At 41.0% G+C, this 22,543-nt stretch overlaps 1 protein-coding gene across 2 annotated transcripts in view; it reads left to right on the top strand.

Annotated features, from left to right (window-relative positions):
* The window catches only part of IFT74 (intraflagellar transport 74), a 94,418-nt gene extending 74,560 nt beyond the window's left edge, over positions 1 to 19,858 (top strand). For both annotated transcript variants that reach the window (XM_019517035.1, XM_019517036.1), the window contains exons 15-20: positions 1,512 to 1,609; positions 2,651 to 2,777; positions 5,960 to 6,123; positions 8,030 to 8,155; positions 15,945 to 16,005; positions 18,976 to 19,858. In XM_019517035.1, coding sequence (XP_019372580.1) covers positions 1,512 to 1,609; positions 2,651 to 2,777; positions 5,960 to 6,123; positions 8,030 to 8,155; positions 15,945 to 16,005; positions 18,976 to 19,091 — 692 coding nt within the window. In that variant the 3' untranslated portion in view covers positions 19,092 to 19,858. The remainder of the gene's footprint in view (positions 1 to 1,511; positions 1,610 to 2,650; positions 2,778 to 5,959; positions 6,124 to 8,029; positions 8,156 to 15,944; positions 16,006 to 18,975) is intronic.
* Positions 19,859 to 22,543: the final 2,685 nt, after the last annotated feature.

Raw genomic sequence — 22,543 nt, 5'->3', positions numbered from 1 at the left:
TCCGGCACACTGACACTGGGGAGTACACCAGACCATACACATTTGATTAACTGGCATATTTGATTAACTGGCATCCCCCATTCCCGGGGGATGCCAGATAACAGAGCTTTTACTGTACTTCACTTCATTCACCTCCTAGATACAAAACCTCATCGACTCAATATAGACATTGGGTTTATGACACACTGTAACCTGCCAAACATCTGACTCCCCAGGTACCTCTCCACCTTTTACCTGCTAAACCCTCCTTCCCCCCCACCCCCCGACCTGTCTGTCACACCCTGATGCCTCAATTTACATTTTCACAGACTGGCTTTCTTGCATTCATACCAGCCTCTGGATTCTTTACTATTTGTTCCATCCAGGAAGAGCACACACCAACTGCAGATGCTGCCTCAGCCTGACAAAATATTTTTAAACCCGGAAACTTGCTAAGATGTATTTCTCCAACTATTCAGTTGGTCTAATAAAAGATATCAGATTGACCCAAAGCATCTTGTCTGCCTATGTCCTTAGAACAACACGACTACAACCTACACCCCTTAACACATACCTGACACAATTTTTGCTTCCAGAACCTTGAGGTGCACTTTCCCAGAAACTGCTACACCTATCTCCTTGAAACTTGGTAGGCTTCATGCCCTCAGAAGGGGCTACCATCCCTGCTGTTTTCATCCAAATCTGCCAAAATATAGGTATAGGTATTTCAGTGATTCCCCATTATAGTGTTACAACCAAGTCACCAAAGCTCACTGAATCTTTCAAAGCCGATTCGGCTGAATTAATTTCGGACAGTGACCCGAATCTCTGAATTGAATCGCTGTCCCCCGAATCGGCCAAATTTGAATATGAATTCAATACTTCCCTGTTCTCACAGGCCTAATTCCCAGCCATGTCCTGAAGATCCAGGTGCAGCCGAGGATTCAGGAGCACCCCAAAAAAAGGGGATGCTGATCCCCATCCACGATAGGTGTCCTCATCCTTCCTAGGTCATATGGTGTGCCCACCACCATCACCTCTGTCTTGTTTACATTCAGTTTCAATTGGTTCAGTCATGTCCTGTCCCCAACTGCAGCCAGGCACTGAGAAGGGATTGAGACTGCAGGGCCAGGGTCAGAAGAGAAGAGGTAGAGCTGGGTGTCGTCAGCCTACTGATGACAACTTACTCCAAAACTCTGTACACTTTCACCCAGTGGCCTCATATATAGCATTCCCTCTAAGTTGCACGACTGTGCAGGTGTGCCTGGCAGCACAGCATGAGCGTGCCTGCACGGCTGCGCACACCACACAGCTTAGAGGGAACACTGCTCATATACTCATTAAACAGGAGAGGAGACAAAGTGTGGAGCCTTGGGGGATCCCACATTTGTAATTTTGTAAACATGAATATATTTATTAATTTTTACGGACCCTATTGAATTGTGATTCCTTACGTATGACAGAAAACCCCAGAACATTTGCACAATTCCTGTGTAAACTGCAGGCTCCTGTATCTTGTTTTTGATCGTTAGACTTTCTTGAGACTTTTGAAAAAATGAAGAACCAGGAACTGGAACGGAAGATGCAGATAGAGACCAACATTGTTGCACTATTAGAGCACTCAAGCAGGGTAAGTAATATTTTTTTTCTGATAAATAGTTTTAACTAATGGAAAGAGAATTGATTAAGTGAAGCAAAATATTTAATATTTAAATGAATAGTGGAATGTTTCGATAATCATAAATCATAAATTGTTGTAACAATACAGAATTTAATTTCTATTTTGTTTTCTATTGATTTCTCTGGGAAATTGATAGTTACAATAATTAGATTATTTTTGTGATCAGAACAAAATAAAAGGGTTTTTTTTCTTACTGCAATTTATAAACATGAAAGAGAATATTCACAGATTCAGAGATTTATAGATGTTAGGGGCTGGAAGGGACCTCATGAGAGCATTGGGTCCAACCCCCCTGCACCTAAGAAGGAAAGACTGCTGGGGTCAGATGACCCTTAAAACTAAGAATTTTAATTCTTTAGTATTTTATCTAGTCCAAGTTCTGATAGATGACTTGTCACCTCCCATAGATAATTTTCCATATTTCTGTTGCCTATCTTATATATTAAAGGTATTTCTTAAGTATCATCGTGAGTAACATTTCCCCTAAAATCATTCCTTGTGTCCAGCATCACCATTCCATTACCACTGTTTGGTTTTTTATTCATCCTAAATTATTCTTCTCTTTGATTTTGATTCTCTTGAGTGACATATAAAGGACTCCTATTCAGTCAACATTTTAATATTCTCCTTGATATGATACTTCAATATCATATACAATAGTGTAGCACAATAACTCTATAACACAGATGGAGTGATGAAAGTAATGTTATTTAAGCATGCTTATCTTGCCCTCGCTGGTGTTACCAAGACATCTTTTATTAAAAGGATGCTACACAGATTGGCAGGCCTAAAATAGAAAATCATTATATTTAAACATCTTAATTTTAAAATATTTTTCCAACACTCTTTGCTGTAAAATATTTTATTGTAAAAGAGTTAGATAATGGATAACATTTTAGCAGAGCTTCTTTCTTGTTGGCCAGTTAATGTTCATAGTAAGAAAGATATAAAATACTCTGATTTATCATTCTTATTTGTTGTAACATGCAGAATGTGAATCGTATGAAACAGATCTCCTCTGTTACCACTGAAGAGCTGAAGATCATGCAGGAAGATCTCAGTTTCAAATCAAATGAAATGCAAAAATCACAGAGTACTGCTAAGAATTTGAGTACAGGTGAGGCAATTGTGAATTTGTGAATTTGAACATTCATTCTCCCTCAGAAATAAGAGCATGGATTGCATAGGACATGTGGCAGAGTCCAGAATTAGTTATTTTTAATGCTGTGCCTTAAAACACACAAGCTAGGTGTGAGGCAATGTAAAAACTGAGATGTATTTTCCATTATTGATTTGATGTAGCTTCTATTAATGCTAAGGAGACTTATTTGCATTCAGCATAAAGAGAATAATTTTCAGATTAGCAATTTTTTAATTTTGCTCAAATGGGTTATATCACACTGAGGTTGCATTTCAACATGGGGATGCAACTGTCCCCATTGCATTAACGGGATTTTGTCTGTTTTGATTTTGTCTGTCTCAAAGGCTTGGCTCTTCACAATTTTAAAAATAATATTGAATGCAAAGTAAGTAATAGAGAGCTGTGTAGCTATAAATAACCTTACATCAATCTGAAACTGTACCCCTTAACATCACCTGCACTTATGTGTTATGTTTTTTAATAGCAGAAGTGTCAGAGAATACCTGGCGCCTGTGATGTGCATGATCCGCAAGATCAAATTCTGAGGGCCAGTTATGTACATATTCACCTGCTTAACATTAAGTTAAGAGAAAGTTGAGATTAAGTTGAGAGAGAGTTTCTAGCCTCTATTTTTTCTAAAAGCAGAGGCTATTTTTCCCGTTTTTACAATCACTATCTAGTTCATAATTTGCACTGTTTTCAAGCAGACTGGTTCTCATAATCTACACTGCTGCCAATATCATTATTGATTCAGCAAGCTTTTCCTTGTTTGCTCGACTGAAAGGAAGGGGCAGGAATGCATGATCATAAATCATTTTGCTTGGAGGCTAGCGCATCCTGTACTTGGTAGCAATTTTCAAAATAGCTACCTGTGTTATGACTAGAAAATATTTATGTGTAAATAAGCAATTACCATGCACTAAATAAGCATCTATTATAGTTTTTCATAGACATCTGGATGTTTTGTATATTCAGGTGTCTGTCTTGCACATATATATTTTGCTATCACAGCATAGGTGCTTATTTTGCAAAATGTGCCCTCAGATTATAGGATAAAATGTGAATAAACATTAATTTGAAATAAGCATATTTATTATTATGTTATGAAAAAACCCTACACTTTTAGAGCTGTAGAGGGATTACAGAAAAACATAGTTCCTTTCTAGAAAAAGCTTACAGTCTTAAATTTAAACAAGTAAATATAGAATTATTCATAAATAAATTTCCTGGAATGGAGAACCACAGTAAAGGTACAATAATAAACAGAATTAAGACTCTTTTCATGGTATAATGATTGTACAGTTCCACACTTGGAGTGTTTCCCAAACCTTGAAATAGAGTGCAGTCATCTGCAGAATTCTTCCATTGTGATTAAAATGTGGAGTTCCAGATTTTCTTGCCCTCAAAAGATATAAAAGGTCCATCAGCAGAGACCTTTTACAAAGAAGAAAAAAAGAGGAAACTGTAAAGAGTAAACAAATGTGCTGATGGCATAGTTTCCCAGAAACATTTCCCTGGGTCAAAGCAGTTTGGTCTCAGACTTTGCTACTGTGTACACACTGCCTGCTAAACTCTGCAACTTCATGGCATATCAGAAGGAACTGGGCTGTATCCTCTTCCTGTCTCTTCCCCTAGAGAAGTTTTTAGGTTTCTTCTTTAGGTTTCTTTTCTCTAGAAAGTGTGCCTGAATGGGAACATTCCTTAGTTGCCTACCCTAGTATTATCAGTATACTGTTGTTGCACTGAAAAAAAATGTTTCTCTAATATTTCTAAGTTTTTTATTACATTTTCTGCCTGCCTAAAGCAAGTGTTACTCAGTGGTCTATTTGCAACAGTCTTGAAAAAGGATTTAAACCATGGGAATATTTTTATAGATATTTCACCTGAAGTCTGCAAGTAGGTCACATTTTAAAAATACCTTTACTGTCATTTGGAGCTTTTAATATTAAGACCCCAGTTCAGTAGTTACTTAGGTGTATACATGCCTTTCAATGTGTGGTTATGGTAGTGTGCAGAATTAAGGTTTAAGAATACAGCATTCTAGCAAGAAAAACAATTCAGGAATTTTATTACATATCAAAATAGTGTGTTTAGTTCAGTATCTTGTGATTAGTACCAGCCACTACTGAGGTCGATGCAAGAAATCCTTTCCAAAACTTTTAAATCCTTATATATAACAATTTTATATGTCTTCATTATCCATATAAATGCCCAGGTTTTTAGTGTTTTCTGATGCTGCAAAGGCTCTTGGCCTCTATTAGCTTGTAGGAATGGATAATACAGAAATTGTGAAATATCTATTGACACATGGCACTTGTATATTGAGTCAAATTCTGATCAGCATGTTCCCCAAATAGTCCCACTGATGTCAAAATAAAGGTAGGTAAGTAGGAGATCTTTGCCTCACTGTGGGCATGTCTACGTGTGCAATTAATGCGAATGAACACACCTCCAGCACAGTTCATGCTGGAGTTTATTGTTACTAGGTATGCTGTCTGCATGTGCACCTGAACCAGCAGCGTGCTGAGCCAGGTTGGAGCAGCCCTGGCTGTCAGGGGGCCCCAGGGTCAGCCTGCCAGCCTGGGGCAGCTCCAGCCCAGCTCAACATGCTGCAGAGGGGCTGGCCGGGGGCACAGTGGTGGCACTGGGGCACAAGGCTAGCCCCACACTTAAGCACCCTCATGTCGCAGCCAGCCCTGTCAGTGTTTACACGTTCATTGCTGTGGAGTAAATAAGTTTACAAGTATTATGCTATGGTGGAGTTATATAGTTCTCAGCAATGCACGTGTAGCTGCGGAGGGGGCTGACTCATGTTCATCTTGCTGTCCACTATGACTCCAAGATCCCTTTCCGTTTATGTGCTGCTGAGAGAGTCACTTCCTAGCCAGTAGGTGTGCTGGATATTTTTGCACCCTAGATGCAGCACTCTGCACTTGTCCTTGTTGTACTGCATTGTATTGTGTACTGCCCACTTTTCTAACCTGTCCAGGTCTGCCTGCAATCATTCCCTACCCTCCGGAGTGTGCACTTCACCCCAGAATTTAATATCGACTGCTGACTTGGACAGAGTACATTTCACACCCACATCCAAGTCACTGATCAGTGCTATTAGGAAAAAAAGTTACGGTTGCTCTTACGATTTATTTTTTTTGTTCTAGAAAGTCAACGCTTACAAATGGATCTGCAGAAGATGGATCTGTTGGAGGGCAAGATGGTTGATGAACTGGCTTCGCTGAAGGATAAAATTGAACAAATGACAAAGGACTTAGAGATCTACAATAATTTGCCAGCTCTGAAAGCATCAGGAGAAGAGAAGAAAAAGGTATAGCAGTAGCCCTTGCTGACACAATTAGAATTACTTGGATTGTAATCTTTTAGGCTATGTACAGACAATCAAAAAGCCTGAGGCTGAATCAATTCAGTCTTTACAGGTTAGTCTAAGCTGCACAGACTAATTGAAACAAAAGTGAACAGACATTCACTTTTGATTCTGGAAATGCAGCCACATGCTTGCAGTGGCTCAGGCCAGAAGCCAGTAGGCACTAGAACATGGCTGTCTGGCTGTGTGTCCACTTCCTCTTCCTGCTACCCCTGCTGTCTCTGGGATTTGTTGTCCAGAATTACAGCAGCAGGACTCTGCAGGGTTGCTCATCACTTCATCTTCCTACTTCCAGGTGCCTCCAGGATTTGTAGTCCACAGTTGCAGCTAGCAGTACGTTTGAGTGGGGGAAGAGGTGTTTAACCCCCCTCTCTGGACCCACACCCCAGCCAGGGTTTGCTTGGGAGGGAGCAGTCCCACACTGTAGACCGGGCTGCATCCTCCAGCCAGGCTTCCCCCTCAGCCAGCCCTCACTGCTCCAGCTAGGGAGCAGGGCCATCCCTGCTTTCTGGAGTAGACAGCACAGCCCATACCAGGGCTGGAAAGCTTCTTGGGATGCTGGGGGACTGTGATTTAACTTGAACCAAGAATGAGTCTGGGACAGAAGTTTCATAAACCAGCTTGATCCAACTCAATTAAGTCTGATACTACATTCAACCAGGTTTATCTTAAACCTGTTTCAGCCATTTTGAAACTGGTTTATGTGCACTGAGGTTCTATTCTGTTACAGGTTTAAACCAATTTCTGATCACTTAATCTGGTTTATGTGTAACTTCTGTCCCTAGCCTTACAGACAAAGGCCACCATTTTTTTCTTTTCCAGTTATCCAGAAAAATGGATAGTGCAGTGGGATTATGTTCCATGACTCAGGTTTTGATGTGTTACCACAATACAAATTATGTTGTCTTTTACAGAGATTTGCTATGCCATTTTCAAATTACTGGTGTGTAGTTCCATTTCTAAAATAGTTTTAAAAAATTGTTTTTAAGTCTTGCTTGATTCCTGAATGGTAAAAGTGTTTTGCTTTCTGAATACTTGGAAATATAGTAGGAGTGACCTTAAAATCCTAAATCTGCTTGAGAAAAGTAAGGAAGACTTCAAAAATAGCCTAGGAATTTTCAACAAAAATGGGAGAGCGAATGACATCAACTTCTGCATTATACTTAACATAATTGTAATCTTCAGTAACACATTTTTCTGGTGTTTTAGCAATCTAATAATTAATGATAATTTCTACACTTTTTTTGTATGAACATTTGTGTTCCAGTTCACCTCATTAGCTTTTCTTCTTCACTAGCATACCTTGTTGATTGCTACTGAATGCTATTATTTTTACTAAGAATGAGTGTATTTTATGAATTACATATGGAACAAGTTCTGGATGCTTTCTATATATATTTTTGGGGGGAGAGAAAAGTAGCACCAAGGAAGTAAAGTAAAAATTGCTTGGAATATCAGTCCACCATAAATGAATCAACCATTGTGAGTGAGCTAGAGAACAATAGTAGCACAACAAAAGTACATACTCTTTAAACAAACTGTGAGTAGATGTGCTTGAACTGACAATCCAATTAAAAGAACATCATACTGCTTTTCTCACCCAAGTGGATAAAAACTTGATAGAATGGAAATGGACTTTCAAAATCATTTATCAAAGAAAACTTCAGATGACCAGTAGTTTAAAATAAAACAAAAACAATTCTTCTTTTACCAAAGTCTTGGCAAATGGCCACCTCTGTATTATCATGGTGATCGTATTGGAAATTCTTAGATTCAAATGCATTGGTGATTTTCATGGAAATAGAATACTTCAATACCAGTTTAATCAGTTTGTATTTTCTTCATCTAGAAACTTCAGGAAGAGAAAGAAATATTGACAAAACGTAGAAATGCCTTCAAGAAAATAATGGAGCAGCTGAATACAGAGTATGAAACACTGAAGAAGCAACTGCAAGAGAATGAGACACATTCTCAGGTACAGTTGAAAATGCATCTCTTCAGGTGTTGAATTCCTGATCTTGACTGTTCTGTAGGCATGAACCTATATGTGCAGGAATTTATTTAATTTTCCTTAAGGACATACAGATTCTTGATTCTGTTTTCAAAACTGTGTGGTCTAATTGCCCAAATCTTTGTTTGTTTGGAAGTTACATGTCTCCTATCAACTTACTGAGAGCTGAAGACTTCAAACGTATGGATCCTAGAGTCCTTTTTAGATCTGGATTGACAGCTGCAAGAAACTAACTCCTAAAATATGGATTTGTATTCAGCAATTTTCAAAGAGAAGATAAAAGTTGTATTTGGGTGAATTTACATGTACAATTAGTGTGATGCAGTAAACTCTGGTGCAGTTCATGCCGGAGTCAGCTGCTCCTGGGTCAGTATTTATATGAGCGCCCGGAACTGCAGCACATTGAGCCCAGGTGGAGAAACCCCAGGTGACAGGAGCCCGGGGGTCAGCCCTAGGTTCTGGGAGGCAGAATTGAAGGGGCTGACTAGGGCCTGAGAGTGCTACAGTGCAGGGCTGCGCAGCAGGTGCCCCCACACTTTAGCACCCTCATGTCCCAGCCATCCCCTGTCAGTCTACACATTCATTTGATTGCATGTAAGTACGATAAGAGAACCAGATCAAGGGCAGGAGAAGTGCCCAAGTTACCCACAAAAAGAATACTTGCTGCAGGTGCAGAAGTAATCCTGGCAGGAGCTGGAAGAACGCTGATGCATTTCCAGAGTTCCTGCTCCCTCTGGATTGGCAGATGGAGCCCAGAGAGCTGCATTTCCAGCCCTGGAGAGAGGCCTTTGATGGAGAACTGTGGTAGATAGGAAGAGGGTGCTCCAGAGGCCCTTCTGGGCAGCAGTGCCACTCAGGTGTATGTGGGTGGAGGGTCACGAGCCTGTGCCAGAAAAACACACGACAGTGCAGGTTTCCCCTTGCAGGCTGGCAGCATTCCAGCCTGCAAGGGGAAACCTGGGCTTTCACAGCTTGCAAGTGGCTGTTGGGGGCATGGCCAGGATGCAGCCAGATGAAAGTAAGTGTATAGGGAGTGAGGAGGGAAGGAGGTTTGGAGGGCCAGGGCTTGGGGACTGTCAGGGTGTAGGGGGGCAAATTGAGGCCCCACAGTGAGGGAGGGAGTGGGGCAGAGGCAGGGACTGGTGTGAATGGGGCCCCTGGGTAGGTGGTTAGACAGTTGGAGCCCAGGCAGCTCATCCAGAAGCGTGCACCTTGGGGGAGGCACAGGGGGCAAGTGCCCCCCAGATTTGTTCATGAGACAGAGATGGGCTGCTGCTGCCCAAGAGCCACACTGATGCCATGTGCCTGCCGCCACCAGGTAGGCAAGGGATGCGGCACAGCCTAACAGCAGCAGGCATATGGTGTCATGTGCAGCTCCCAAGGCAGTGGCAGCAGGGCACAGAGCTGAGCCCACAGCGGCAGCTCACCTCCATTCCATATAAGAATCTGGGGGGCACATGCCCCTCATTCTCCCCCCGGGATGTGCACAGTGGTGGGAGCCCCCTCATGCCCTTGGATGAGCTGCCCGGGCTCCGACTGTCCCACCATCCACCCTGGGGCCCCATTCACCCCAGCCCCTGCCTCTGCCCCACTCCCTCCCTCATTGTGGGGGCCTCAATCTGCCATCCCCACACCCCTTCACAGAATTGCCTGCTGTGGTGGGTAGTGCTCCACATGCCGCCGGGCTGCGATCCTGTGTGTTTGCAGGCTGTGACTAGGTGTTTGTGTCTGTGTGCGCCCCTCCACTCCTGCTGTGGCCTCCCAGAGCCCACGCTTAGGATGACCTGTAGCCCTCTGTGCTGTCATCACTGCCCCACGTTTTGGGTGGCTAAGCCCCATTGGCCCTGGCCCTCCATCCATAGGTGGAGGGAGAAAATATTATTTGGGGGCTGAGTAAAACAAACTTAAAAAAAACTTGTACACAGACCCACACACACACGCACACACACACAGACACTGCCAAGCAGGTAAGTCTGTGAAGGAGAAGTTCTGTGAATATTTTGCCACTTCAGGAGAGGGTTAACTCTGAGCTGTGCTACTTAGCTCATGCGTTTGGTTTTTTTCTTTTGGTTTTTTTTTTAATTTGCATCCAAGGCCAAATTAGCCAAAACTAATTCCAAATCCAAGAGTCCAGAACCATAAGTGGCCCTACTACTAGCAAACATCCTCCACCCACACCTGGGGCTTCAGATGTTTCCAAAACCTTTGGCAGGCATCCTACTTGGAGGCCCAAGCCTGGAGGCTTGGGGTTCGGATGCCCCCAAGTTTTGCTTCCACTTAGCTATAAAGCCCTCAAAGTGAGCAAGGGAGGAGACTCCCATTTCCATAAACTGGGCTTAAAGTAGCTACACCTTGGCGGGTACTGAACCACGCCAGAAAAGCAGTTCTCCTGTGGTGCAGTTCAGGAAAATTGCCTTCATGGACACAGATACATGGTATTTCTCCTGCCAGGTTAAGAAGACGCTACGCTTGTCCTGAGCCTTCAAGAGGCCTACATGTGATCTTAGCCTATACAAGGCTATTGAGCTCATGTTAGGGTATCTGCAGTGGGCTCCATGGAGATAAAACAAGCAATTTTCAGTCCTCCAGCAGCCTAGGATGCACTGTTCCCAGCCTCCCTACCCAACTGGAGTGGGATAAACTCTAGTAGTGGTTGGCTCCGCAGCTGGTTGGGGTGCAGCATGCCTCAGCGTGGAAACCCCACATGCTCAGCACAGGGGCTCTGCTGCGGAGTCCCTGTGCTGAGGCATGCAGAGATGGGAACATCCAGCCCAGGGTTTCTTGCTCTCCCATCTCAAGGCACACTGCACTCCAGTCAGTGGGAGCAACTGTCTGAGTCTCTGGGTGCCTCAGCATCAGGGCTCCACAGTGTGTGGAGATGGGAAAGCAGGCAGCTTCACAGAAACCAGAGATGGAGAAGCAGGCAGCAAGCAGCTCTGCCTGCTCTCCTGTCTCCACGTTTTCCCAGCACGTGGCATTTTGGCATGCTTTGTGCCACTTTTTTTTCAGGAGTATTATTTGCTGCCAGGAAATTCCAACAGCAAATTGTGCCCCGGTGCTGCTAATGATCAGCGCTACACACAGTTTAACATGCAGCAGGCGTGGTTTGTGGCATGGCAAAGAGGCTTGCAGAGTCACAAACTGCATGTGCTCGTAGATCTGGATCTGGCCAAGTATGCTGTTATTGCTTAAGGGTCCTTTTCTTAGACAAGGGACTGCAGTCCATGAAGTTATTACTGAATTCAGAAGGATCTTTAGACTTACTAGTTAGTTAATTATTAATTTTTTACAAAACAGGATAAAGAAACTACAGACATCAAACTGTGGTTATAGGATGCCAAAAATAGTTTTTGCTTTTAAATAAAGTTTGGCTACGCTTTCTTTCCCTGTCATATCTTTCCTTTTCCTTTCTCTTTTTTCCTTTCCTTCCGTTTCTTACAGATCAGCAAGGTGTTTTCCTTTCATATACATTTGTATTTACATTGTGTTTCCAGAGTGAATCAGGAGGAAAAAGGCTTAGAAACTCCCGCAGTTTCAAGTCTTCCAGTGTAAACACACATAAATTACTGTCATTTTGGCAACAAGGATTTTACTGGTGGGAGAAGGAGGAAAATGATCAAGTTTACATAAAAACATAGAAGACAAACATTTATTTTTCTGTACTTTTCTCACTTCTGTTTGTGTTGAAGTTTTTGTTTGGTGTTATCGCTACCTCCTACTTGAGGGTCAGTTTTTTCTTAATTAGGTGAGGTTTTCTCTACTTGAGTTTCACAGAATAAGAAGCTGAGGTGACAGCTTTATTGGTGGCAGACTTCTTTCGTATTGAATTCATGTATGAATCATCATCATAGATGTGCATGTATTCAGTAGGCTTATTATGAAGAACCATAGTGATTATATAAACCCACAAACTGGCTGATGTCTGCTGACCATACATGGCACATCTACACATGCCCCTGACTGTGCAGTTGACTGCACGGTACCCACCATGGTTATTTTTAGGTGCATGGTTATTTTTAGACGTTACGTTGCTGTAGCAACAGGCTATGGTGATGTAGCTCATCACTATGGCAATGAAGTATCAGCATAACAGTTTTTGCCTGCCTGCACTACATCGCTGTAGCATCTCATGTAGACATCCCCACAGACTACTAAGTATGTGACTTCAGTTGGTTTACTTGTGAAGTAAAACCCTATCGTATGTTACCAGAATTGGGTCTGTAGTGATGATGTAAAATTGCTTAATTGGAATAAAAATACGTAATTTTGGTAACTGGGGTTCAGGGTTCAGTCCCTAAGGGTTAAGGACTTGGACCAGTGCTTTTCAACTTGTTCATCAACAATTTGGATTCGGGTATTAAAAGCAAACTGGCAAAGTTTGCTGTTGACACTACTATGGGGGAGCATGGTCACGCGTAAGGTCAGGCTGGCAGTACAGGTTGACCCAGATAGGCTTGCAAGGTGGGCTGACCTCAACCAGATGACATTTAATACGGAGAAATGTAAAGTGCTCCATGTGGGGAGAAATAATCTGCAATACACTTACAAGCTTGACAGTACTATGCTTGCCAGCACCACAACTGAACAAGACCTGGGTGTCGTGATAGACAACAAAATGAACATGAGCCACCAATGCAATGTCGTAGCTGGCAGAACTAATCAAACACTGGCATGCATCTACCGAGGCATCTTGAGCAAGGCTAAGGAGGTCATCCTCCCATTCTACTTGGCCTGTGTGAGACTACAGCTGGAGTCCTGTATCCAGTTTTGGGCACTGCACTTCAGGAAGGATGTGGAGAAGCTCAAGAGAGTCCAAAAAATGGCCACGCGCATGATTAGAGGCCTAAACAGCAGGTCATATGAGGAGAAACTGAAAGCCTTGGAATTGTTCAGCCTGAAGAAGAGAAGACTCAGAGGGGACTTGGTGGCAGCCTATAAGTATATTAGAGGCATACACCAGGCCCCCCAGGGAGGAACAAGAAACCATGGGCACAAACTGATTGAAGATCACTTCAGACTGGACATAAGGAAAATGCTTTACAAGTTGAGTACCAAAGGTTTGGAACAGGCTCCCCCCAGATATGGTGCCATCACCCACTCTGCCAATATCCAAAAAGCATCTTGACACCCACTTTAATGGCATCATCTGACCCCAGCAGTCTTTCCTGCCCAAGTGCAGGGGGGCTGGACCTGATGATCTGTAGGTCCCTTCCAGCCCCTAACATCCAATTCTGGGCTCCACAATTCAAAAAGGATGTGGAAAAGCTTAAGAGAGTCCAGAGGAGAGCCACACACATGATCAGAGGGCAGGAGAACAGGCCTTATGATGAGAGGCTGAGCGCCATGGGACTCTTCAGCTTGGAAAAGCACAGGCTCAGGGGTGACCTAGTGGGTGCCTATAAGTATATAAGGGGTGTACATCAGGATCTGAGGGAACGCCTGTTTACCAGAGTGCCCCAAGGGATGACGAGGTCATAGTTTCATAGTTTCTAGGGTCAGAAGGGACCTGAGCAGACCATCTAGTCCGAACCCCTGCCATGGCAGGAAAGAGTACTGGGGTCAAACAACCGCAGCAAGGTGTACATCTAGCCTCCTCTTAAAGACCCCCAGGGTAGGAGTCAGCACCACTTCTCTTGGAAGTTGGTTCCAGATCCTAGCCGCCCTGACCACGAAGTAGTGCCTCCTGATATCTAGCCTAATCTACCCTCTGCCAGCTTGTGACCGTTATTCCTGGTAACTCCTGGTAGTGCTCGGGGGAACAGGGACTTCCCCAGTGCCTGCTGGTCAAATAATCACTAACTCCTCCAAGACCGTTTCAGGCTGGACATAAGGAAAAACTTCTTTACTAGCTGAGCCCCCGAGGCCTGGAATAGATTGCCTCCAGAGGTGGTGGAAGCACCTACTCTGGACTCTTATAAGAGACATTTGGACACCTGTCTTGCTGGAATCCTTTGACCCTAGCTGACTTTCTGCCCCTAGGTCAGAAACTGGGCTTGATGATCTTCCAAGGTCCCTTCCAGCCCTAATGTCTATGCAATATATGAATCTGTACAGTATCATTTCACTGCTTGGGTGTGACAAATCTATTTCAGTACAATGTATATGTATCTTCTCTCCAATAAATAAAAATATTTCCTTTAACATTACCCTTTTCTAAAAAACCTTCCTTGAAGGAAACTGAAGTCTAGGATGACTGATTAGCTGGCTTGTCAGGATGAACAGCAATGGGTGTCCAGCATGTATCCTTCAGCATGTATAACCTCAGTTATAAACAAATGTAGATTATTTTTTATGACTTGACAGTTGAAAACAATGGCTTTGAGAATTTTTTGATGATGTGGGATGTGACATACAAGAGGGAGCTTGTAAAACAATGCTGAACATTTCCTTTAGTATTTTATATCCAGTCTCTTTTACTAGGTATAACCCAGATAGCGTCCATATCAGACATAGTATAAATTATAATTCACTGTAAATATCTATTTTATACCGTATACAAATATGAGGACCAATCTTTGCTTTGAAACAGAGATAAAAAGTGACATGTGAGTTGATTTTTTTCCCTCACAATAAAGATAAGTTTAATGTCAGGTAACAGCATCCAATTTGTTAAGAATTTATTTTCAACTTCAGATAAATCAAAGCTGTTCTGAAGTACTTGGGAAGTGAATTCTGAAATGTTCTCCTTAAAATGTATAATGATGACGTTCAACCTTTAAAATAACCTTTAAAAATAAATTAATTGTTTCTATATTTGAAATGAAAAATCTTGAACAGTAGCATCAGAAAAACTATTTAATATTATGAAATTATATTGTAAGGAAGCAACCTTCAATTTAATATCCACATTAGCTTCCTGTTGATGCTGAAAGTATTGAAGAAGTGCCAACATTTAACCCACACTCGTACAATCTTCTCACTGCAGCTCTGCTCTTATCACAGCTTCTGGCATCAGACAGGAAACTCAGCTATGGAAGTAAGGAAGTTCCTTCTGTATAGCAAAGAGTCCAAGACAGTGTCAGGAAAAATTGAATCTTAGTGATTTAAGATCATATACATTTGAAGAAGAGATTTATCTTTCAGCGATACAAATAAAGGATAATTCATGTCTTCCTCTAGTGTTCATATTTTCTCTAAAATTATGATGACTAATATTTGGGTGATCTTTGAACAAGTATTCATCCAGTTTTTCATGTACTATAATAGTAACAGCATAACTGCACATGCATTATGCTGGCTTAAATTTACTGCGCAATAAAGTTAGTCCCAAGTCAGCCCACACATACAGTATTACTGTGCAGTAAAGCACCTACGCATGCAATACACGGTAAAGCTGTGTGATTCATGATGGAGGTATAAAATTTATGCTCAAGTCAGTGTAAATTACCATATTTACTGTGCAGTACGGGCATGCATGTGTAGACACGCGCCCATACTGCACAGTAATTTCAGGTACTGTGCAGTAGATGCACACGTGTAGACACTCCCACAGTGATTCAGTATCCTCACCTTTGCGTATACACTGGAGCAGATTATGAGCAATTTTAAGTCCTTCCCAATTGTTTATCTCTTCCAGTCATCTTTTGTAGCAACCAAAAGTTCTTACCAGTATGATAGAATGTGAGGTATTGATAAGACTTAGTTTGATTTTTTTTTTATATATATATAATATAATATTTATATATATATAAATGGGTGTATGGTTGTTATTCATTTTTGGCTGTTGTTAACATTTTCTTTTTTGTGTTTTCAGCTTACAAATCTGGAAAGGAAGTGGCAGCACCATGAGCAAAATAACTTTGTAATGAAAGAATGTATCCTTTTCCTCCCTCTGCCCCTCCACCCCCAAAAATGATGAAAATGAACACACAGCATAATTGAGAGAGCTTTCGGATAGAACAGCTAAGTCAGGCAGAACCAGTACTGCAACATGGGGTGGGTGAATAGAGCACGAGCTCTTTTCACTGATTTAGAGGGGTGCCAGAATTGAATCCATGCCTTTCTTACAACAGAGCCTATGTATAGGGCGCCCACACTGTGGCAGCATCAGCCTTCCTTGTGGCAGCAGCTTGTGCATGGGGATATAAGACTCTCCAATGCTTGGCCCTCCCCTGCCCACATAAGGTGCTAGAATTCCTAGTTAAACCTTTGGAAAGAGCAGTTTGAAAAACCTCCAGTGCTTTGAAAATGTTTTTGACATATGAGCTATTATATAGTGAAACCTGAAACTCGGTCTTATAAATGACCCTTTATAGTATTTCCAGACTTCCAGTATTCTTTCATTTGACCATCAAAAAATCATTTCTATGAGGCTTATGATACTCTTGAGGTCATCCCAAAAGATGTTTCACTAGTTGGTTTTCTTACATCTGTCCATTCTTATCCCAATGATCAGCAAGAGTACAGAGACTTTTTTGAAATTTGTGCAGCACTATAACTGCCCATAATATTTTACATGTAAAATATAGTGCATAAAAACCGGAGGGGACAAATAATGCCTTTTGGTTAAATTGTGTGCAGTTCCCATTAAATGCAATACAAGTTTTGTATCTTAGGGCAGAATTTGGCCTAATAAGACCTTCCAAAATCAGAGTTTTTATACTTTAAGAGAACATTCATTGCAACTGGTTGCCTTACAATAGCTTTTACATCCATTTTCAACTAACAAAAATAGAAAACATCCATAAAATTGATGTTTTGTTCTTAATTAGCCCTACCCTGCCTACTTACCACAGAGATCTGAGATTATCACACATTTGTTTTATTATCCAAAATAAGATTGTCATTGAAATAAACTTTTCCTCTCATGAAAAATTACCTTAAACAATAGCACTGAAATATCCAAGATACTGTGAGGTCATTGTTATATAATTACAGCAAAAAATATCATAGTTACATAGGAGTTGCAAACCATGACAGACCAGGCATCCATCTGACCCACTCTTCTTTCTTGGACAGTGGCTGATATTATACACTTTTAAGCAAGAAACAATAGCATCTGCAGTAGATAATTATGTAATGATCCATGCAATAGAGAAATTTGTTCCTAATCCCAGTCAGTTAGTAATTAGTTTACACCCAACAGCATTGAGAGTATTTTACCCTTTTTTCTTAACAAATGTAATGTTCTTAGTAGTCTGTGAGGTGTCTGATTTTTTTTTAAAGTCCTTTTGGCCACAGTGACATTTCGCAAACTGAATTCTACAGATTTGATTATTTTTTCCTATTTTGGATTATTTTCTGGAAAAATGTGTCCAGTTACCAGTCAGCCAAATTATTAATGAAACCTGTAATGCAGTAAAATGACACCCTAATAAAACATCCACTTTCTTTGCCTGAAAAGAACTGATAAAAGATTAGCTTCAAATAAATATTGATTCCCCTTCATAAGCAATAATAAAGTATTATTACTTACACTGTGGCCTCTGAATCCCCATTGTAAATAGAAAAATCCTACCACAGTAGTCCCTGTGTTGTTGTTTTTTTGTCCCTGAGTTTCCTGTTCCTAGAAGTGGGATCAAGTAAATTGGAGAAGCCTCCAAACTTTATGATCACATGTATTCTACCCTAGTACTGGCTGGGCATATTGTTCTAAGACACCCCAGGCCTGCTACATTCACACTACCTCCCAAACCAGAAGCCATGTGGCTGGCATTTATGCAAGGCAACATAAGTGCCAATAAGCTCTACCCATCTAAGAAGGTTTACTGGAATATGCGGTGCTGTACGAACCCAACCATGCTGCTGCCATGGCAGGTAGCCCGTGCAGAGCAAGTCTACCACATCTCAGTATGGTACTGGGTAGCCTAGACTTCGCATTAGGGGACTTGCGTGTTCTGCTTGTGGGAACAGTATTTTATGAATTCCTGTACTGGCAGATATGATAAGTTTTGTTACTACCAGCTTAGACACAGAAGGAGCTCCTATTAGCATAGGATTTGCTGATTCCCTAATGGATCTTTGGACTTTGTAGTCAAAGACTCTGAGGAGCTTCCTAGCATCACATGATTTAAACTGAAATTCATTCCTATGTAAAGATGACACTTACGGGGATGTTTTGTCAAAACAAGTGTTTTGGACCATGTCATTTTTAACAAGTATATAAAAGCTAATGAAATAGAACATCAAGTGAAATATCTTCAAACAGGATCACAGCCTAAACACCTGCCCTTTCTGTCTCTTACTGTTAGCTATCCTGAGCCTTTGTTGGGAAGGGTGGCATATAAATCAAATAAATAAATCAACCAGCTGCCAGACAGAAATAAGTTAGTTGTCAGGTAAAGTGAATACACAAAACAAGAAAAAGTCCCTGAATTATAATCTTGCTACTGGAAAGCTATTTCTAACTCCTGATGTACTAAGTATCCTAAAACAGAGAAGATTTGGTTTCAATCTGCTTTGCCTGGCAGAAAGAGAGGGACATTTGTGGTTACTAGGAGCTTTGACATCTTTGATTTTGGAATCTTGGAACACATCTTCCCGTAACAGCAAGTCAGTCTGCAATGGATTAATTTGCTGTTTGGTGATGATCATGATCTGCAGGGGTAATACATATGGAAAATAAATGTTACTTTAGTTAGTAGACTCTTGTTCAGCACACTTGTTGTGATACAGCATCTAAACTAATAAAGTATTATTCTTCTGTTCAGATACAGTTTGAGTTTTTCAGTTACCTGTAAGCATTGACAGATTTTGCTAAAGGAAACTGGTAATCTGGTTCCCTTATGTTCTCTAATTATGTTACTATTTTTACTGGCAGTTTGTTTCTTAACTCTTTCAATCAGTCATAGCAACAAAAAGTCAGGAAAGTAACTACCAGCCAATAAAGAAGAATGTGAGTAAGCAGATTGCGGATTACAACAAAACTCTCATAGAGGCTTTACAGAACACCAGGAACTGAACCCAGGCGCTTCCTTCCTGCTTCAGTGGACCAACAATAGGAGATGTCCCCAAGTACTGTAGAAAGAGTTTATATCTCAAGAGTAATATAGTAGATGCACTTCAAAAAGTCTTTCAAAGTCTAGAGAGATTATTGGTTCCAGCAGTATTCCTGTTTTATATACAGAGGGTTGTGAAAAGCAACTAAGCCAGAAAGAACATGAGTGGGCCCATTGCTCAATGCACACTGAAAATGAAAATATAGTTCACTCTACCTAATTGACTGTTTTGGGCTCAGTCTTTCTTTGGCAAAACTCATATTGGAAAGAATGGAACTCTTGCCTCTGCCTTGATTGGCCTGTAGTTAGTGGTATGCTTGGATGTTAAATTATGCCTTATTAAGATAGCAAGCCAGGTTCTCAGCTGATGTAAATCATTATAGCTTCATTGATTTAAATGTCAATTTTTAGCAGCTGAAGAGATAACCTAGAGGCTTCTATAATCAGAAGCTATAAAAACTTCCCCAGAAGTACAAGAAGTTAAAGAGAAAACCATATGTGACCAGTACATTTTTAAAGTTTTGTCACTGAATTTTTACTACTTTAATTTTTTTTTTACGTGTCACATCTGTTTGCGTGACTATAGGATAAGAAATGTATTGTGGAGATTGTAATAAACTTAGTTCTGTAAAATATGTTCTTCATGTTGTCTTTGTAAACAGCATTTGAGTTTTATGTTTTATGCAAGTACAGGCATTGAAGGCAAAATTGCTCAATTATTTTCTTGAAAGTATTGTCTAGCAGGATCATCTTTCTTAGGTTTCAGGCTCCATTGTTGTAACAAATGCAGCCTTTATCTGGACGAAAAGAATATGTAAAATAGAGAATTCTACTCAGCTGGCACTGTAATTAAAATTGAATTCAGACAGGATTGTCAAACTATTTTTGCTATCCAGTTTGGAATAAAGGCATTCTAGGACACTTTAAAATGAAAAGAAATTGCCACTGTTACTTAACCTAATTTTCCTCATTGCTGTGTAATTATCAACATCCTATTATATTTCCTCTACCTGGAAAGTTAAATTAGTAATGCTGTTTCTGGCTGGCCAGAAAACAGGTTACTGCTTGTAGCCTGCAGACAGCTTCTGACAACAAACCCATGATCTTTTATCAAAAACCCAAAGCAGCAGAGAGTGGGAGTTGATCATTACTCTGCTGTCACAAAATATTTTTCCAAAGGAAGACTTGAAGTTTATAAAAAGAGACTGAGCAGAGAATTAGAAAATAAGCTGTGCAGGCCATAGCTTGACCTACTTAGGTCATTTCCATCTGTTAACATCTCTGAATATTGTGCTGTCATCTTGAATATGAAGAAAAGTTATGAAATGGACAAAAATCAAGATTCTTGCAAGGATTGTGGTTTCCAAATTCAGCTTGGTAAACCATGCTCCTTTCTATTTATGCATATATAATATTTAGACATCAAGATGGAACAGGATTTCTATAAACAAGATTCTGTTATCTAGGGGAAATTCGCACTAATGTTTCTTCCTTCCTCCTAAAGTTTCAGCTATTCCAATGAAACCATTATTTGTTGAGATAAAGTTGGAGTCCAGTATCCTCACAGGTCAGACTCTTGATCAGCCAGTCAGACTGCTTGCTGAATTCCACTTATGCTACAATAACACATTTTGATGAACAATGGAAAGAAGCTGCACACTGAATAAACATTCTGCCCAACATTCCCTTTCACTCTGCGCAGGGAGATGCTTGTTATGCCATAGTACTGATTTTGTAAAATAGCCTGGGAAAGTTCACAGAGCTTTTTGTTCTTCGCAAGACTTCTATCACAAACAAACGTTCCTTCTAGTACTGTATTCTTATTTTTGTTCCCATGAAGCTTCTTACGATCCTCTGACAACCTCCCCCTTATTCCTTCTTTTAACATGTCATTAAATCTATGGACTGTGGTCACTTTATTTTTGACTGAGAGATCGTATCTGATCTTAATGCTTTGGAAAATGAGTACATGCCATATTTTCTCGAAAAACAACATGCTATTATAATTATTATAAAATAATTTTAATACACAACTTGCTTTTGAAAGGCAAAATAAAGAGAAAAGATTTCTCCAGAGCTATGAATGAACAGAACAGAGATAGAGACTAATTTTAAACTGATTCACCCTGTGTTTCCTGCATAACTAAAGCTAATTCCCTGGTTACTGCTGAAGATTGGTCTCAATGGGTAGATCTATGATTTGGAAAGAGTTAAAATAAAGAGACCAGGAGTAGCTAGGAGACAGCAAAATTGACCAAAGAAAGGTTAGCTTGATTAGAGGAACATTAAGATCATTAAAAAGGAGAGATGATCATTAATACCATAGAATAAAGAACAATGAGCCATTAACTTAACTCCCACAGCTACCTGAACAGTAATAACACAGCTACCACACTGTGAAGCAGGAGTCAAACCAGGGTGCTTCCAACCCTGGGCAGAAAATCAGGCTTGCCTGCTTTATTCACACACCCTCAATTTTAGGGGGCTAATTTTTTGGAGAAAGGTGCCTGTTGGATGCAAGAAAATATAGTAATCATTCAGCTTATTGCTGATGCCTTCAAGCTACCACAGCCCAAGCTCAGACAGAGGAAACTGCTTCTATACCTAACCCCTGATGATTACAGAAGAGGTGGTGCTGTAAATTGAATTAGTGCCCAATTTGCAGGAGCAGAGCACTAACCAGTAGACCGGCCTCTTCCCTTATTCCTTTTATTATTTTTCACAATTGGATTTTTAGATAAAGGATCAAGTTCAAGCAGGCATTGTACCAAAACAATCCACTCAAACCATTGAAATGTAATTTCACAGGCTCAGGTCTCTTTCTGGGCATGTTAGTAAATATCTGGTGCTAATTATAAACCCATTCTTTTATTTGCTCCTTGCACAGTGAGAGCAAATGAAATAGCAGCAGCTAAGCAAGGTACTAGCTAAACTGACAGACATTTCAATCCTCTTCCAAGACAGGTCACATTCTGGTGAAATATGGAAATCCCAGACTTAAGATTCCCAGCTCCTCAAAGGAAACAGGAGCACTGAAGACTTCTCCACAACTCTTGCTCTATAACTGTGACTTAGGCCTGCATACATAGGGGTGATTGCACAATAGCTTAAAATAAACTTTTACTGTTGTATATTGGGGGGGGGTATAGGTTTGTGGGGTGCTGTGGATGTGTGGACATGTCAGGTGTGGGAGCATGTGGGCATGTGTGTGTGGATATGTGAGTTGTGAGTGGGCCTGGGGTTTGTGGGGGGCTGTGTGTGGGGGGAAGGTGCCTGGGCTGTGTGACAGGGTGTAGATGTGGGGGTCTGCTTGTATGGCAGTGTGAATGGAGTGTGGGTGCAGTGTGCGTGTGGGACTCATCCTATGAACATACACACACATGGACTCTGCTTATGGCCGCACACCCGCACCCAC

Source organism: Gavialis gangeticus, unplaced genomic scaffold (genome assembly GCF_001723915.1).
Source record: "Gavialis gangeticus isolate Ggan-Ray unplaced genomic scaffold, GavGan_comp1, whole genome shotgun sequence".
NCBI lineage: Eukaryota > Metazoa > Chordata > Crocodylia > Gavialidae > Gavialis > Gavialis gangeticus.
Note: the sequence above shows the minus strand (reverse complement) of the source record. Positions and strands in the feature narration are given on the sequence as shown.